The 19,208-nt window shown below is 33.9% G+C and overlaps 1 protein-coding gene and 1 long non-coding RNA gene across 3 annotated transcripts in view; one reads left to right on the forward strand and one right to left on the reverse strand.

Moving 5' to 3' along the window:
• Positions 1 to 822: 822 nt before the first annotated feature.
• LOC137835244 (putative leucine-rich repeat receptor-like serine/threonine-protein kinase At3g14840) overlaps positions 823 to 19,208 on the reverse strand; it is a 37,844-nt gene continuing 19,458 nt past the window's right edge. Inside the window, exons 13-24 of the mRNA XM_068643652.2 lie at positions 12,134 to 12,196; positions 11,967 to 12,032; positions 11,853 to 11,888; positions 11,726 to 11,766; positions 10,481 to 10,854; positions 10,184 to 10,379; positions 9,954 to 10,097; positions 2,585 to 2,703; positions 2,295 to 2,505; positions 1,972 to 2,209; positions 1,638 to 1,788; positions 823 to 1,426 (exon numbers count right to left, since the gene is read on the reverse strand). Coding sequence (XP_068499753.2) covers positions 1,043 to 1,426; positions 1,638 to 1,788; positions 1,972 to 2,209; positions 2,295 to 2,505; positions 2,585 to 2,703; positions 9,954 to 10,097; positions 10,184 to 10,379; positions 10,481 to 10,854; positions 11,726 to 11,766; positions 11,853 to 11,888; positions 11,967 to 12,032; positions 12,134 to 12,196 — 2,023 coding nt within the window. The 3' untranslated portion in view covers positions 823 to 1,042. The remainder of the gene's footprint in view (positions 1,427 to 1,637; positions 1,789 to 1,971; positions 2,210 to 2,294; positions 2,506 to 2,584; positions 2,704 to 9,953; positions 10,098 to 10,183; positions 10,380 to 10,480; positions 10,855 to 11,725; positions 11,767 to 11,852; positions 11,889 to 11,966; positions 12,033 to 12,133; positions 12,197 to 19,208) is intronic.
• LOC137835247 (uncharacterized) lies at positions 12,882 to 13,899 on the forward strand. Of its 2 annotated transcripts, XR_016521009.1 has the most exons (3): positions 12,882 to 13,180; positions 13,272 to 13,403; positions 13,527 to 13,899. It is a non-coding gene; the product is annotated as an uncharacterized LOC137835247 (long non-coding RNA). The 2 variants fall into 2 exon arrangements; XR_011085055.2 differs by lacking the exon at positions 12,882 to 13,180 and having other exon boundaries at positions 13,265 to 13,403; positions 13,540 to 13,899.

Here is a 19,208-nt window from a genome sequence, read left to right on the forward strand (position 1 = left end):
GCGTGATATGTGAGGAATCACCATTCATGCCCTTAGAACTTGAATGATGTTGGGAAACAAGTTTATTTTTTGAACTCTTTAAAAAAAAAATCACTGTTTGGCAACATAATTGAATTTTTGGCTTGAATTGTTTCATCTTAATGTAGAAGCAGGCTATTGTAAGTCAAAGAATTGATTATGATAGTTTGTTGTTCTAGATTACCATGAGCAAGTGATTAACTTGGATTGACCATAAAGAACAATGAACTTGAATACCAAAACATTTGTAAGTAACATTAGCAAAAAAATATTTATAAAGTGATTCAATCCCACACTTGTTTTGAATATAAAACTTCTCCTTTTTGCATTAAGTTTCAATATCACTACTTATAATATTTATATTTTATCTATTAAATTTATTAAATGTCACATATGCACTCCAATATTATCATATCCCTACTTCCCTTTGAAAGATATTAATATCTTAGTTATCTCTAGTATATGTGGATATGACAACCCCTTTTATTAGTTGTACTACAGTTGACTTGGTCTGCTTATCGAAAAATAACATGCAACCACGATACCAAAGAGTACCAACAACGGGTAACGTTTTTTTATTAGTAAAAAACAAATAAATAAATACGAGGTGTTTCAATACCTCAACCTGTATACAAAAGACCTTCCTAAGAAATTCGCCCTCCTGCCTCGTTACACAAGCAAAAAACCTTAAAACAAACCTATCATACAACACATAACTAACAAGCATATCCCCAATACTCAAGGTAAACTCCTCCTAAAACTTTTTGACAGACCTCACACAAACTAGTGGTTCAAGACACCAATCAGAAAAATTATGAGATATTGAATTAAATACAAAAGAGAGAGTATTTTACATAATATCAGGAAAAGCCTACGTACAACCAAAAGAAACCCACCTTATAAAAGCAATCCATAAAAGAAATAACTAACAATAGTTATTCTAGTTATTTCTTACAAAATATTCACAACAAAAGGATATACCTAAGTATAAAATATATATTCTCTACTAAGTGGTGATAATTATCTAATGACTCTTCTCTAGGAAAGAAGAATCCATGTTGATAGAATATAAATCTGTATCAGACATAAATGCTGAAGTTTCACTCATTGAGATGCTCTCTTCTTGAGTTTCTTCAGTTATATTTTTGTCTCTTATACTGTAATATTGTTGCATCTCCAACTTCTTTCCATCCATGACTTCACTTGTATCTAACACCACTTCTTGAACATTAGTTTTTCCTTCAAGCATGCATACAACTGAAGCCATGGTGGGTCTGTGCATTGGAGAAACTTGTGTACATAATAGAGCCACATTAATCATTACTATTACTTCATCTTTTTTGAAATCCTTACCCAACCTTTCATCAACTAGGTCCATTAGATCACCTTGTTCTTTCAAGAGATGCACCTAGAAAAAAAAAATAGAAACAACTTAGTTCTAATATAAATTAAAATCAACATATAGACTTATGGTTGTTTTGTTCTTCAAATGCTGCACTACATTAATATTGAAATGATATTTTTAATACAGAGCTTATGAAACAAAAAAAATTCTTAAGATATTGTATAATGCAATCATATGGGCATGGAAGTTGGAGATCCATGAGAGTAAAACTTACCAAATCAACGAGAGAGAAACATCCTTCCTTTGGCCAATTCATGCTATTACTCTTTCCGCTAACAATTTCTAGCGCAACAACACCAAAACTATACACATCTGCTTTACCAGATAAATAACCATGCATTGCATATTCTGGAGCCATGTATCCACTGCAGTGTTAAAAACTCACATTAACAGTTGTGAATACAATTTTAAAGTCAAAACAAATTTACCAAAAGAATTTGGTTATGCATCTAACATATTTTAAGTCATAGTGCTTGTAATCTTTAAATGTAAAATGATGAATATTACTAAAAAAATTCATAAAAACATACTAATATATAATAACTCACTAAGTGCCAGCTACTCTGGTCGTTATGTGTGTATAGCCATCTTCATCAAGTTTCGCCAAACCAAAATCAGATATCTTTGGGTTGAGATCTTTGTCTAGTAGCACATTAGTGGCCTTGATGTCCCTATGAACTATCTTCAGCCTTGACTCTCCATGGAGGTAAGCCAAACCTCTAGCAATACCAACACATATCTTTTGCCTTGTTGACCAATTCAGATTCAATTCAAATTTTTCTGGTTCTGCACAAAAAGTAGAGGACATAGTATATTGAAATGTAGATTATTAATAGAGTTAACAAACTTAACACAAACAAAAGAAAATTACCAAATAAAGCACGAGCAAGACTGTTGTTTTCCATGTATTCATATATTAGCATCAACTGATTTCCCTCCATACAACAACCATAAAGTTTAACTAGACAAGGGTGTTGCAAAGCAGAAATCATGCCAATCTCATTTATAAACTCACGATTCCCTTGTTTTGATTTAGAAGAAAGCTGTTTAACTGCTATTACCGTGCCATCTGAGAGAACACCCTGCATTTTCAGCTTTGATTAAATTATGTTTGGGAAGTTGTGAATAAGTCATATACAAAATGTTGAAAATCGAGAATACCTTGTAAACAGGACCAAAACCTCCTTCTCCAATCTTGAAGTTAATATCAAAGTTTTTAGTTGCAGCTTTGATTTTTCTTAAGCTAAATAAGCCAGTTTGGAAATCTACACCCATTAATTCTGTTGAGACAGAAGAAAAGCATAAATATGTTGTGACATAATTAAAACAATAATTTGTATACTACCTATAGTAGTTTATAAGATATTATAAGTTATGCAAGCAAATGCATAAATAGTTGGGAAAAATGTTGCAAAAAAAAAACTGAAATTTATGTCACAATAGATAAACTTACTACTTTAATTAAGCTAAGAACTAATTTCAGTTTCAAAATAAGCATTGTTTAAACCTTTATAATTAGTGTCATTCAATACTTTATATTTTGGTAACAAGGTAAACACCATATTTTTTGTCCTTTATTAATTCTCGAGTCGGTAATAAACAGATCAAAATGGTAATTTAGTATCAAAACTTTTTTCTTTATTTTCTCTTAGAGATGTCAAAATACGATATTGGCGATCAAATTTATGTAATGGAACAAATTAGGGATGATCATATCTTTAAAAGAAAGTGTTAATAACAATATATACAAACCTATTAATATATTACAAATAGATCAAGTCTAACTAATGAAAGCTAGCCTAAGTGTGAGAAGGATTGTTTAAAGAGTATTTTGGATATATTCTTGAAACATCTTAACACCTCTTTATATGTCTAAGACCAAAATTTGATGTGAAATTTATAACTATAAAGGTCCAATAAATATCCAAGGGCGCATTTCACTTACTCTAACTAGTGTATTAATTCCATGGTTTGTTTAAGTACACTAAGGTAGATCAGTATAAAGGTGTAAGGTTTATTCTGTGTAGGAATGTATATAGGGCTTAAAAACTGGGGACAACCACAGGGGATATTAGGGTACAGTGCAAAACTGTTAAATCAGGGGATGGATGTCATATTTGGGTGTTAGACATATTAAGCACAAGGAACGCTGAAAGGATGAAGTATCAAGATCTGTCAAAAACTAACAAAAGTCTGAAGCTCAAGTTTTGGTCTTGGTTAATTAGCAGTAGCAACTTTTGTGGTTATAGGTTCACTAAAGAAGGTTTGGTGGCTACAAACATGTCTCACCTACAGCTTATGTTATAACTCTGTCTAATGTTGTCATAGAAGTGAATTATTTGGGAGGGGGGAAGTGTTCTAGTGTAGGAAACAATATAGGTGTAGTGGTAATCCCAATTTGTGGAGTACTATATAAAACAATTACCTTTGTAAATCTTCTTTTGCAGTTTTTGGACTTACAGCATTGTTTGCTTATTTTTATTAAAAAGTCTTAAACTTTTATGGTATATTGGTTAGAACATCTTTAAATAATCCAATTTATTTATTTTAATTTTTTAAATAAAAACAAGATTTTATTGAGACTAAATATATTAGACCTTGACTAGACTTTTTTATTTCAAAATATCGATCAAATGAAAAATTATTGTTTATAGTATATCACTACAAGAAAATCATTAAATAGTAATCAAATTTAAAGACTGAAAATAGTTAGTTACTATATTAACTAAAATAAATACTAATTTAGAAACTAAAAAGTAATTCATATCTAAAGTGATTTCTATTATTAATAAAAATTTATAAAATTGTTTTTAAATTTGTATCTAAATTAGTTACCTAAGTTTTAGATACTAATATTTTAAATTTTAAATTAGAATATAAAAGACTAATAGAGACTAATTTAGAAAATAAAGTAGTAAGTAGATAAAACCTTGATAACTAATTAATAGATATTAATTTAGAAACTATTTTATAAATTTTTATTAATAATATAAACTACTTTAGATACTAAAAGTTTTTAGTTTATAAAATGATCTCTAATTTAATCAAGTAATAACTAATTATTTTGGTCTTTAAAATTAATTTCTATTTAATAATTTTCTTGTAATGTATATTCTAGTTATATTACTAGTGAATGTGAATAATCTTAATATAATTAAACATGGAATTAATTAGAAAATCATCTTTTAAAAGCTTAAATTTTGACACGTATTTTTTGACAAAATATTTATGAAAATAAAAATAACAGGATTTGAAAAATATATATATTTATGTAAGATGGTATGTGTGGGTGTTACCATTTCCTTATGAATAATCATAGAAAATGTTGAATGTGTGAAACATTATTATATCAATCATCAAGTTTAAACATGTCTAATTACTCAATAGACACAATTACCAAAAAAAGTGTAGATTTGTTACTCATTCTTGTCGAATATGATTAAAACATAAATCATTAATAAATACGAAATAAAATGGAAATTATTTATCCATATAATCATGTGAATAACTTATAAACGAGAGAACTAGTGTCATGCAATTTTTTTTCATCAAAATACATTCTTTTGAAGCATTGTATTTTAAGATTCTCAAGATACCAATAGTAATCACTATAGCATTTAAAAGGAATTTTTAAACATTGATTGTGCCCGACGTGTGGAATGAAAGACGAAGACACAAATCACCCTTTTTTTTCACATGCAGGAAGGCTTGGGGTATTTAGAATATGTGTAATAGGTGGATAAGAGTAACAAATGTTTTGCATCACACTCCAAAACTGTCACTTTTGAACAATTTAATATGATAAGTTTGAACAAAAAATAGCAAGAGGTATGGAATGGAAAGTTGTGTGGATGGTAATTTTATGGGTTTTATGGGTTATAGAAATAACATAATTTTTAACAATGAGGTAAACGATAATGTAGAGATTTTCATTGTGTGTCATGTTCTGTCCCCTTTTTGGACTAACTATTGACCAAGAAATTAGAGTTTCTTGGTTTATTCTGTGTTTCCAAGTGGATATACTTTTTGTAGAGCATCGGAGCTTTGATGTTTCAAATCTAAGATGAAGCTTGAAGCCTTGCTACTTTTGGTTTTGGTTTAGATGAGAGTGTTTAGAATCTATGTAAAGAAGAGTTTTTAATCCTTGCACAAAGTTTGCCTAATCTGTTTTAAAAAGCAAAGTGTTTTTCTAAGCAAAGAGAAAAATAACCGGTTGAATTATCGAAATAATCGGTTGTTTGTCACTTAGCTGGCTTAAAGGTTTTGAAACTGTTTTTTACTTGGTTATGTAACAGTCTAACTAATTAAATCGTTTTTTCAACCGGTTGATTGTGACTTTCTCTAACAGTTTTTTAAAAACCTATTATTCTGTTTTGTGTGTGATCAAAACTGCTTTGGGTCATTAATGCTTGAACGGCTAGTTTTTAAGTGTTATAAATATAGCCCTTCTTTCAAAACAAAAAAGAACAAGTTTTACACAAATTTGAGATCAAAGAGAGATTGAGATTAGTTTTTGAAAGAAGTTTTCAAAAGGTTTGCAAGATTACTGTTAAGTTTTGCACTGGTACAAGATCTGATCATAGGACTTCCTGGTTTGTGTAAATGTGTGTGAAATCCTGCAAAGTCAGAGGGTGTTCTGACTTGAGGTGTGTGGTGTTGCAAAGAGGGTGAGTGGGTCTTGTGGTTTTCAAGGTCACCTCTTTGTGGTGTGTTGGTGAAATCTGTAATTGATTACTAGTGGAACTCAGAGGTTGTTCTGAGAACTGGATGTAGCTCAAGGTTGAGTGAACCAGTATAAAATTCGTTGTGTAAATCTCTCTATCTCTATCTTCTTATAACTGTTTGTTTTAATTTTGTTTTTGCTGCTGGTATAAACAACCAATTAAAATGCAATTTCAATCGGTTAAAATTATGAAAACAGTTTCTATATCTTTGGTTGATATTTTCCTTAATTATTTATCTGTGATTGTTTGATAAAGGTTTATTCTTAATCAATCTTTTCAAAAATCTTTGACAAACAATTCACCACCCCCCCCCCCCCCCCTCTTATTTAAGCCATCAAGAGCTAGGTTCTTGAAAAATATTTAAGTTTATATTTTTTCTGAAAAATCTTTTTACATGGCTGACAAGTTGCCTTTTGGAGAAGATGCTTCCATAAACAGGTCACCACTGTTTTCTGGTGTCAATTACCAGTTTTGGAAGGTGAGAATGAAAATCTTTATGCATCCAACTGATAAGGGTATTTGGGAAACAATTGAAAATGGTCCATTTATACCTCAAGTCAAAAGAGATGAGGTTTTAATTGATAAACCTTCATCTGATTGGACTGAGGCTTAAAGTAAGAAAGTCAAGTTTGACCGGATTGCTAAGAATATAATAACCTCTGCCTTGAGTTGTGATGAGTTTTTCAAGGTATCACAGTGTAGCTCAGCAAAGGAAATGTGGGACATTCTTGAAGTCACACATGAAGGGACAAACGATGTCAAGAGAGCCATAAAGCATGCTCTTATTCAAGAGTATGAACTCTTTAGAATGCAGAAGGGACAGACCATTTGTGATGTGCAAAAAAGGTTCTCTCACATAGTGAATCATTTGATGAGTCTTGGAAAGACTTTTGACAAGGAGGAGCTGAACATCAATATATTGAAATCTCTTGATAGAACATGGCAACCAAAGGTCACTGCCATCTCAGAATCAAAAGATTTGACATCAATGACAGTTGCTTCATTGTTTGGTAAGCTTCGGGAACACGAGCTCGAAATGAATAGGCTTGTTGTCCAAGAAAGTGAGGACAAACACAACAAAAGCATAGCACTCAAAGCTTGCAATCACAAACAACAACAAGACTCAAGTGGGAGTGATGAAGAACCATGAGTCTATTGTCAAGAAAATTCAGCAAGTTCTTGAAGAAGAAAAATCAAGCTTCAAAGAGGTATAGCTCTTAAAAACCTACTGATTTTAATATTAACAAGTACACTTGCTATGGCTGTGGTGAACATGGTCATATCAAGGCAAAATGCCCCAACAATGAAATCAAAGAAAGAGCAGATTTCAAAAATGAGAAAAGGGGAAAAGCCAAGAAGGCATATGTGGCATGGGATGACAATGAGGTATCATCCTCTAGCTCTTCTGATGATGAAGAAGCAAACTTGTGCCTTAGAGCATCTGTATCCAGTAGCATGAGTTCATCATCTTCAATCAAAGGTAACAACTATTATCAATTGCTTAAAGCTTTTAATGAAGCTCATGAAGAGGCTAACCGATTGGCAGTTTCTCACAATCGGTTGAAAGGTCTGAATAATTGGCTGGAAAACATAGTCAAGTCTTTGGAAGAAGAGTTGGGAAAAACAAAGGAAGATTTTGAAAACCTTCTTTTGATTTACAAAAACTCAACTTGTAGTTGTGAGTCAAATGTTTGTGAAAATTGTGAAAATCTTGAAAGAAAGATTCACTATCTTTTGAAAACTTTGGACAAACTTACAACTGGAAAATCCAACTTTGAAGATGTTCTTGCATCTCAAAATTGTGTTTTTGGAAAAGCTGGTTTAGGTTTTTATCCACAAAGCAAAGGAAATGGGATTTCAAAACCTTTTTCAATTGTACCAGAAAAACAATCGGTTAAAAGGTCGATTCAATCGGTTCTTACATGCTTTTATTGCATGAAGAAAGGTCATTCAGTTAGATTCTGCAGGTTTCGAAATAACCGGTTATTTCTGCGAAATAATCGATTGTTTATCTGTGTTTGCACCTCTGTATGTTGACTGGTTTCTCATCTGATTTGGCTGATGTTCCTCTCTGGAAATCACCTAGTGGGAATTGGTTTGTGGTGCTTATTTGATTGGAATAGATTATCCCGTGTTTCTATGTTTTCTCATGAATTTAGGTTGTACAGATTCTAAACAAGAACATTCCAAAAAGCATCCCAAGGATTTGTCTCCATCAAATAGGGGGAGATTGTAGAGCATGGGAGATTTGATGTTTCAAATCCAAGATGAAGCTTGAAGCCTTGCTACTTTTGGTTTGTGTTTAGATTAGAGTGTTTAGAATCTATGTAAAGATCAATTCTTAATCCTTGCACAAAGCTTACCCAATTTGTTTTAAAAAGCAAAGTGTTTTTCTAAGCAAAGAGAAAAATAACCGGTTGAATTATCGAAATAATCGGTTGTTTATCACTTAGCTGGCTTAAAGGTTTTGAAACTATTTTTGATTTGGTTATGTAACTATCTAACCAATTCAACCGGTTAAATCGTGTTTTCAACCGGTTGATTGTGACTTTCTCTAACAGTTTTTTGAAAACCTGTTATTCTATTTCTGGTGTAATCAAAACTGCTTTGGATCATTAATGTTGCCTTGAACGACTATTTTTTAAGTGCTATAAATATAGCCCTTCTTTCAAAACAAAAAAGAACAAGTTTTACACAAATTTGAGATCAAAGAGAGATTGAGATTAGTTTTTGAAAGAAGTTTTCAAAAGGTTTGCAAGATTGTTGTTAAGTTTTGCTCTGGTACAAGATCTGATCATAGGACTTTCTGGTTTGTGTAATCTTAGGTGTTTTCTATTCCTTTCATCATTCTTTTAATTGTACTTTCATTAACTTGTAAGTGTGTGTGAAATCTTGCAAATTCAGAGGGTGTTCTGACTTGAGGTGTGTGGTGTTGCAAAGAGGGTGAGTGGGTCTTCTGGTTTTCAAGCTCACCTCTTTGTGGTGTGTTGGTGTAATCTGTAATTGATTACTAGTGGAACTCAGAGGTTGTTCTAAGAACTGGATGTAGTTCAAGGTTGAGTGAACTAGTATAAAATTCGTTGTGTAAATCTCTCTATCTCTATCTCCTTATAACTGTTTGTTTTAATTTTGTTTCTGCTGCTGGTATAAACAATCGATTAAAATGAAATTTCAATCAGTTAAAATTCTGAAAACAGTTTCTGTATCTTTGGTTGAATTGCTTTCCTTAATTGCTTATCTGTGATTGTTTGATAAAGATTCATTCTTTGCGAAAATCTTTGACAAACAATTCATTCCTTCCATTTTGTTGCAAATGACTTTTTCATGGAGGAAGAAGTATAAGCTAGGTTGTCTACTTTTGGTTTTGAGTTGTTGAAAGAAGGCAGTTTGCCAATTTTATGCAGCATTGACATATGCAAAGTGATGGAAGGTAGTTAGTAGAAGAGCTTTTTTATACTAGGATTTTCGTACAGTTTTGAACGAGTTTATTTTGTTGATCCGTCCTCATATATTGGTATGAAGGCTATTATTGTAGGTTAAGTATGTCGGGTGCTTTTGGTTAGTTTCAGTCCAGTAATCTTGTATGTTTAGGGGAGAGGTAAAAAATGCAAGGTACGAGCCTATTTAGGGTCTTAGTATTTTTTATATGGGTTACAACATTCCTTCAACGCTCCACTTTTATTTTATTATTTTTTGTCTGATAAAAAAAAATCTTTACTTTTAAATCTATCTATTATATGCTGGTATCATAAATTTATGGCAAATTTTTTTATAAATGATAATTATTATAACCTCTTAGTGCTTACCTTTTTGTAATGATACCTTTCTTCTTAAACATCCTCTCCACCAAGCTATGGCAAATATTATGATGATAACAAGTGCTCCAGTTATAATTGCAACAATATAATGCTTAGGTACACCATCTTTATTTTCCTCTTGGGGTGTAAAATCTGTTTCATTATGACAAAAATAGATTAGTTATATTAGATCATATGAGGTGATGGCCGAAAAAACAATGTGGAGAAGTAGCACTAACCAGGATCAACAGATATAGCAGATATGAGAGGACCATGAACTGATCCAAATGGTATACCAGTAGTCCCTTTTCCAGCCCACTGCAAGCGAATCTCTAAGGTACTGCTATTCACTGTAGCAGTGAACTTTTTTATGATTGCTTTACCAACTCCTCCTGCTTCTTTTGCAATATTGAAATCCTTCAGCACCAACTTTCTCTGCAATATTTCAATTCAAACACAAATGGCTCATGAAGAACAAAAGGAAGTTGTTAACATTAGCATGTGGTGGACAATGGTAAGATGATAAAACCATGCACCTGAACATAGATGTCAAACACACGTCTTCCCAAGCTGCTATATGTTTGATCATCAGTGAACATTATTTCTGCAAAATGAAGGCTTATTGTGTAGCTTCCATTTCCCATGCAAAATGCATAATATGTGAGAGAAAGGGGAGAAACACGTGCATCCATATATAATTCGTCATTGTTGTTGTCAAGCTTTGTTGTATTAGACCAAGTATAGTAGTCCACACGACCACTATCAAAGAAATGACCAGTGTTGCTAAATACCCAATTTGATCCTGTTCGACGAAATCTTGCTGGGCCAGCTTCTTGTGAATCATCATCATATTTTATGTTTCCATTAGATATTAACTTCCCTCCACAATTTACATGGAGAGAGTATAAAGCTGGGACAACCAAAAAATGGTGAAAAACCAATGTAAGGAATCAAGCATAATAAGAAGATTGTTAGAAGAAAAATATTGAAAACAAATTTTACTTTCTACTAATGTATAAAAAACTCAATTTTTTATTTCATCTTAAGTATGAAGGGAAAAACTAGAGAGTCTAACTGAATTATACAAGCCTGGGAATGGGAAACTGGTAATTTTTTATTGTCAATATGACAAAGATAACATACCAAAGTTTATGTAAAAGTACTTGACAATTACATCGCTTTCATGAAAAATAAAAATGAGAACTAGATTAATATATGTGATTCAAAATTGAAAAGAATAGTAAAATCCTTGTTAAGGAAAAGAAAAAGAAATAAAGAAAAGAATGAGACCCATCATTTGTTTTCTTTCTTTCTTTGATTTTGATGTGTTTTTTCCCATCAACCTTTTATTAAAAGGACAGTGATAATAATCACTAATTCTGGAAGTAAATATTTAGTCTACAACCAATAGTTGGAAATAATGAAAAACAAAGTGGCACTTTATAGAAAAAAAAAACACAAAAATACAAATCAAGTGTAATCAAAATTTGCCGATAAAAGAAAGTGCAATCAAAATTGATACAAAGACCCCGGTACATACTTGTAACTGGGTTTGTAATTCATATAGGAAATCATTGACAAGTACCATCCATGATCATGACTAGTGGAATTATTCAAATAACTATAAGCATATGTTGGAAAGTGATTATCTAGGCAATATCATTTCAACATACTAAGATATTTATATCATACTAAAATTGGACAAGTTCAAATAATAAAGCATTAGATAAATATTAATGTTTAAAACTTATATAATATAAACTTATATAATATAAACTTACTTTTAGGACAGTTATTGTTGCCTAAACATGAAACCATTCCCCTGAGAAAATAATAGACATGTTAAGTCAGTAGCATAAGATATACTTATAGATAAGATTAATTTAGTAGGAGTAATACAAATCTTACGAGTCATTTCCCTTCAACGATGATGCAAACAAGTTCCTAAGGCACACAGAAAATGGACAAGACTCAAATAATATCTCAAAATTAGAAAACTATGCTAAGGAAAAAAATTCTTACACGCTTCCCTGTTGACATGTCAATTGCTCTGGGTTTTCGATGCTCAAATTGTTATATGAGAGATCACTATATCAAATTATACATGTGATCAATTCAGAACCACAGATGAAACTAATTAATAGTTTAGTTTAACAAATCATATATAAGTTGAACTTTGAATTACTTACGTATAGTCTGGCCTATCTATCCAGTTGGGTAGTGGTCCAGTGAAAAGGTTTCCAGTTAAATATCTAAGTAAAAACAATTTAAAAAAAATTAATTTATAAAATTCATATATTACTGTCAATTTGATGAATATAAACTTATGTCCAAGTTATTTGTTTTCAAGAAAGATATATATAACTTAAATGGATTCATCATATTAATATATTTTAATCTAGACTAGTGATGGAATAATTACCCTAGGAAAAAATAGTATCTACTAGTCTATTTATTTCCTCTATAAATATTTTTTGTCTTTATTTGTTATATCCAAAAATTTAATACAATATTAATTAATTTTTTTTTCATTTATATCCTTACCATTCACTTAAAATTATATCTGTTTACATAAACACGACCACTTGTTCTTTACGTGTACTTTTGCTAGAAAAGTCCGGAAGAGGTGCAATAATTGGGGAGGTAGGCAAAACATCATTTCAGCCAATTTAGCCTAGTGGATCTAAGTATTAAACAAAACAGGTCTGGAAAAGCACAAAAATCATTTACTTATTGGAATCATAAGAATAATATAATTTTCAAAAATTGAGTAGTATAGACTCTGTTTACAATTGCACAAGTTGGATGGTGGGATTGGATAAGAAATAAACACGCCAAAACCAAATTTTCTTATTCAGTATGCGACTCAAAACCTTATGAGCAGCCACTGAAAATGTGTAATTGAGAGTATTCCAAGTCACTTACTATTCCACTTCCAAGTGTGGCTACTACTCATCTGCAACTTATTCACGGGGTTTCTCATAATTATGGTCACGAATGAATCACAAGCAGAAAATAATATGGAGAAAATTGTGCAGTTTTAGCTCTCCCAATTGGAGCATCTATCACCCTCTCCTCCGCGGTTTCCCCTGCATAAGTGAGTCTGCTGGAGCACAGATTGCATGGTGCAGGGTCTTTTCAAAAGTGAAGCTAAGGATGAGGGTGCTGGTCTTTTTGCTGATGCAGGCTTTCTTTTGGAAACCAATGCAAAACAAACGTGAAGCTAAGTAGAAAGGGTGCAGTTTTTTCTTGTGTTTATGACCAATTATGCTGAATGGTGTTCAGAAATTTGAGAGGATTTTGGTGCCTTTTCATTTGTTAGTGCAGGTAGATCAAGCCTTCGACAATATACATGTATCTTCCCAAGAGGATGCTGTTTTGATTAACTGGGGCAGCAGAAGGAATGACTACATAGAGGAGGCAATGCTATTTGGGTGTGTGGAGATGGATGTGGCAGAGGTTTTATTTCTCAATTCTCACCTCAATTTTATAATTTCGCTAGTAAATTTTATTAACTTTTTATTTTTATTTTTTTAACTCAATCTTCTCACTTACTTAATTACTTACCTAAAATCTTCTTAGGATTTTTATGTAGGTTATGTAGAGGCAATGGTGTGCTGATTTTGTGATAGTATGGGGTCACTGGCAATGCAAGAGTATTAAGAGGGTTATGGGAATGCGTGAAAAATTCATTGGTTTTGATCTTATCTTTAGCAGATATAATATAATGAGATTCGGTTATGTAGGTTATGTAGATATTGTTGATTTTGGTTTAATCCTAAGTCGCACATCGATGGGTTCATTATTTGGGAAGGAGGTTTGAGGGTTATAAAATAACATCTCCTCCTTCACTGTTAAATATTTCAATTTGTAATATATTCTCCCATAATAATAAAAGTGGGTTGGTTCAGCTCTGCTCGGAGATTAGGCTAAATTGGTCGAACTCCGTTAACAATTTTCTGGTGTGTTTTTTTCCTCTTTATCTCTTTTATTATTCCGCTCTGTTTATTCAATATTATTTGTCGGGTAGCTCTGTTAGTGTTCTGTTTTAGTGGGAAAATTACCCGTTTTTCCCAACAAGTGGTATCAGAGTCGAAGGTTCGCCCTTGGGTTGTTTGAAATTATTTGTAATATTGAATACTATATTTTGAGTTTGTAATGGCAAATCAAGAAGAAGAAGCGAAGGATGTATCCAAAGTGTCGGGCTCCTCGTCATCATGGTCGAGGTTCCCGGTGTCCACTTTGAAATTGGCAGTGGAAATATTTGATGGCACTGGACATTTTGGCATGTGGCAAGGAGAGGTCTTGGACTCTCTTTTTCAGCAGGGTCTTGATATTGCTATTGAATGAGAGAAACTAGAAGAGGTAGAGGAGAAAGACTGGAGCATCATCAACCGGTTGACATGCGGAACTATTCGATCCTGCCTGTCCAGAAAGCAGAAGTATGTTGTAAAAAACGAGACTTCTGCACACAAACTGTGGAAGGCATTGGAGGACAAGTTTATGAAGAGGAGTGGTCAGAACAAGCTCCTGATGAAGAAAAAGTTGTTCCGATTTGACTACCAACAAGGTACTACTATGAATGCACACATCACTATGTTTAATCAATTAGTAGCAGACCTATTGAATTTAGATGTGAAGTTTGAGGATGAGGATTTGGCTTTGATGTTGTTATCATCTCTTCCTGATGAATTTGAACATTTGGAGACTATGCTCCTTCACGGGAAGGAGAATGTGTCGTTAGATGTTGTTTGTTCTACTTTATATAGTCATGAATTGAGAAAGCAGGATAAGATGAAAACCAAATCAACGACATCAGAAGAAGCATTGGTGGCAAGAGGTCGTCAGCAAAGCCACACAAAGGGGAGAAAAGGGAGGTCTAAGTCTAAAGGTCGAGCCGTTGCCAAATATGAGTGTGCTTTCTGTCATGAGAAAAGACATTGGAAGAAAGACTGTCCAAAACTACAGAAGAAAGGGAAGGTTCCGTAAGATGCAAATGTTGCAGAATGCAAAAGTGATGTGGAATCAGATATCTCTTTAATTGTCTCGCTTTCAGCATCATCGTATCCAGATGAGTGTATATTGGATTCAGGTTGTACCTATCATATGTGTCCCATTCAGGAATGGTTCTTTGAATTTCAAGAACTTGATGGCGGGGTTGTTTACATGGGTAATGATAATCCATGTAAGACAGCTGGGATAGGTTCAATCAAGTTGCGGAATCATGATGGATCCACCAGAATTTTGCGGGATGTACGGTACGTGCCAAAGTTGAAGAAGAATCTCATCTCATTAGGGGCTTTAGAATCTAAAGGCCTAGTTGTGACGATGCGAGATGGAATTCTTAAAGCAACTTCAGGAGCACTGGTGATGTTGAAAGGCATGAGGAAGAACAATTTGTATTACTATCAAGGTAGTACAGTGGTGGGGACAGTAGCGACAACAACTTCTAGCTCTAAGAAGGATGTCGAGGCAACGAAGTTGTGGCATATGAGGTTGGGACATGCTGGAGAGAAATCCTTGCAAATTCTTACCAAGCAGGGATTGTTGAAAGGTACGAAGGCTTGCAAACTTTAATTTTGTGAGCATTGTGTTATGGGAAAACAACGAAGAGTGAAGTTTGGCACTGCAATTCACAATACCAAGGGTATTCTGGATTATGTGCATTTAGATGTGTGGGGACCTGCCAAGACTCCGTCAATCGAAGGTAGGCATTATTTTGTCACTTTTGTGGATGATTTTTCCAGGAGAGTTTGGGTGTTTACTATGAAGAACAAAAATGATGTGCTTGAAATTTTCCTTAAGTGGAAAGCTCAAGTTGAAAACCAGACAGGAAGGAAGATTAAGGTTCTCCGAACAGACAATGGAGGAGAATACAAGAGTGATCCGTTCCTGAAGGTATGCCAAGATTGTGGCATGGTTCGGCACTTCACTGTTAGAACAACACCACAGCAGAATGGGGTGTCGGAGCGTATGAACAAGACACTTATGGAGAAAGTTCGTTGTATGTTGTCTAATGTTGAGTTAGGCAGAGAGTTTTGGACTGAGGCTGTGACATACGCTCAACATCTCGTCAATCGTTTGCCATCATCTGTTATAGATGGCAAAACCCCGTTAGAGGTATGGTCTGGAAAACCTGCAACTGATTATGATTCTTTACATGTTTTTGGTTCTATTGCATATTATCATGTGATTGAATCAAAGTTGGATCCACGGGCAAAGAAGGCTCTTTTCATGGGCTTTAGTGTTGGAGTGAAGGGATACCGTTTGTGGTGTCTAGAGGCAAAGAAGACGATTATCAGCAGGGATGTTACCTTTGATGAATCTGTCATGTTAAAGAAGGTAAATCTAGAAGGAGCTTATAGTACTCCACAACAGGTGGAGTGTGCCCGGAAGCAGGTGGAGTTTGAGCCGACTGTGGTGATCCCAACACGAAATACCACAAGTGACTCTCCTATGGTAGAAGAAGAGTCAGATGAGGAAGAGGTTCCTACCCAAGAATCTCAACAGTAATCAGCGCCAATTGCAGTTAGAAGACAGAGACAAGATATTCATAAGCCTGCTCGTTTCATGGATATGGTTGCCTATGCACTTCCAGTTGTTGGTGACATTCCATCCACTTACCCAGAAGCCATTTTGAGTTCAGAGAGTGGTAATTGGGCAGGTGCGATGGAAGAGGAGATGCAGTCACAATTACCAAAAGGTAAGAAGGCAATTGGGTGCAAATGGGTATTTGCAAAGAAAGAAGGATATCCTAATAAAGAAGATGTTCGCTACAAGGCAAGGTTGGTTGCTAAAGGCTTTGCTTAGAGGGAGGGAATTGATTATAATGAGGTATTTTCTCCAGTTGTTAAACATTTCTCCATTCGAATTTTGTTGCCCTTGGTAGCACAGTTGAATTTGGAGCTAGCTCAACTTGATATAAAGACCGCATTCCTACACGGTGATTTGAAGGAGGAAATCTATATGACTCACCAAAAGGATACAAGGTTGCTGGTCAAGAAGATTGGGTTTGTAAACTTAGCAAATCGTTGTACGGACTGAAACAATCTCTGAGGCAGTGGTACAAACGATTTGATAAGTTCATGAAGGATCAAAAGTACAAGAGAAGCAAATATGATCACTGTGTGTATTTGCCCAGACTTGAAGATGGTTCCTACATTTACTTACTCTTATATGTTGATGATATGCTGATTGCAGCAAAGAGCGAAGTTGAGATTGACAGGTTAAAGGCTCAGTTGAGTAAAGAGTTCGAGATGAAGGATTTGGGGGAAGCCAAGAAGATTCTCAGCATGGAGATAAATAGGGACAGAGAGAGGGAAAAACTTTGCCTGTCACAGAAGCAGTATTTGCAGAAGGTACTACAACGTTTTGGTATACACAAAGATACAAAACCTGTAAGTACCCCACTTGCTCCTCATTTGAAATTGAGTAGCTGTTTATCTCCGACGACTAATGAAGAACGAGAATACATGGCGAAAGTCCCATATGCAAATGCAGTTGGAAGCTTGATGTATGCAATGGTGTGTACGAGACCAGATATTTCATAGGCTGTGAGTGTTGTTAGCAGGTACATGCATGATTCGGGCAAGGGTCATTGGCAAGTTGTGAGATGGATTCTATGGTACCTCCAAAATGTTGAACCAAGTGGTGTTCAAGCTTTGAAGAATCCAAACCCTTTGAAGGATGTTGAAGGCTTGGCTGTGCTTGCTGTTGTTGAGCTGTCTTAGATAGGATCTGGGGTAGATTGTTTATGTAATCTACTCTTGATTGAATCCAAAGCATATGCATTCTCAATCTTTTTAAAAGAAAAGTGTTTTTCAAACTAAGTGAAAAACAACCGATTGTTTTATACTTAGGTGTTTTGAGAAAAGATTGAAAATTGTTTTTCAAATGGTTGAGCTGTTAAAACCAAATCAACCGATTGATTTGAAGAAACAACCGATTGTTTGTTTTGGTACCATAACAAAAAAATGGTTTTTGTTTTGATTGAGCTTTAAATTATTCTAACTGATTACGCTTCAGTCTTTAATGCTTTGACCAATCTTTAAAGGCAATTAATAGTTTGTTAAGATTTGATAACAAACAACAATTTTTTATATAAAACAGTAAAAACAGATTTGGGTTTTAACAACAAGATTCTGATTTTCAAAGAGTTGAGATTGCTTAGAGATTGAGATTGATCAAAGAGTGTGAGATAGGATTTCTGCTTGTATTGATTTCAAATTTACTTCTGTAACAAGTGTAATCCTTGTATCTGTTGAACAAGTTTCTTCTGTGTGTTTCCTGAGAAGTGTTGTGTGTTTTTGAGGGGATCAAGATCAGCAATCTTAGTGTTGGTGTGTTGGCCAAGAGAAGTGTGTGTCTTAAGGGGATCAAGGTCACTTTCTTGGTTGTGTTGTAAATGATCTAGGTTTGATTGCTTAGTGGAATTCCTCAATGGTTTCTAAGAAGACTGGATGTAGCTTTTGATATTTGTATATTGGTATAAACAACCGATTGTTTCTGCGAAATAACCGATTGTTTTTCTGGTGCTGTGCTTTTAGCTTTGTGTTTTGGCAAACTGGATTCCTTATCAACTGTTTTTTGAGATAATTTCATTCTTGACTTAAAAGATTTTGATATCCCTCTTTAAACCATTCACCCCCCCCCCCCCCCTCTCTAGTTTAAAGTCATCCTTTCTAACAATTGGCATCAAGAGCTTGGTTCTTGAAAGTTATTCAAGTTATTTGGAGAAGATGCTTCAATCAACAGACCACCTCTGTTTTGTGGTTTGAACTACTAATTTTGGAAAGTGAGAATGAAAATCTTTATGGAATCACTTGATAAAGGAATTTGGGATGCAATTGAAAATGGTCCTTTTGTCCCAAAGTTTGAAAAAGATGGATCTTTCATTGAAAAGCCTTGGTCTCAATAGACTGATTCAGAAAGCAAGAAGGCCAAATTCGATTACATTGCCAAAAATATAATAACCTCTGCTTTAAATTCTGATGAGTTTTTCAGGGTCTCTCAATGCAAATCATCAAAAGAAAAGTGGGACACCTTGGAAGTAACTCATGAAGGTACAAATGAGGTAAAGAGAGCTAGGAAGCATACTCTAATCCAAGAGTATGAGATGTTCAGAATGCTCAAAGGTGAAACAATTGTTGAGGTGCAGAAAAGATTCACGCACATCATCAATCATCTCATGAGCCTTGACAAGACCTTTGAAAAGGAAGAACTAAACATCAAGATCTTGAAATGTCTTGATAGAGCATGGCAACC

The sequence above is a fragment of the Phaseolus vulgaris genome, chromosome 5, assembly GCF_051622355.1.
Source record: "Phaseolus vulgaris cultivar YP4 chromosome 5, ASM5162235v1, whole genome shotgun sequence".
NCBI lineage: Eukaryota > Viridiplantae > Streptophyta > Magnoliopsida > Fabales > Fabaceae > Phaseolus > Phaseolus vulgaris.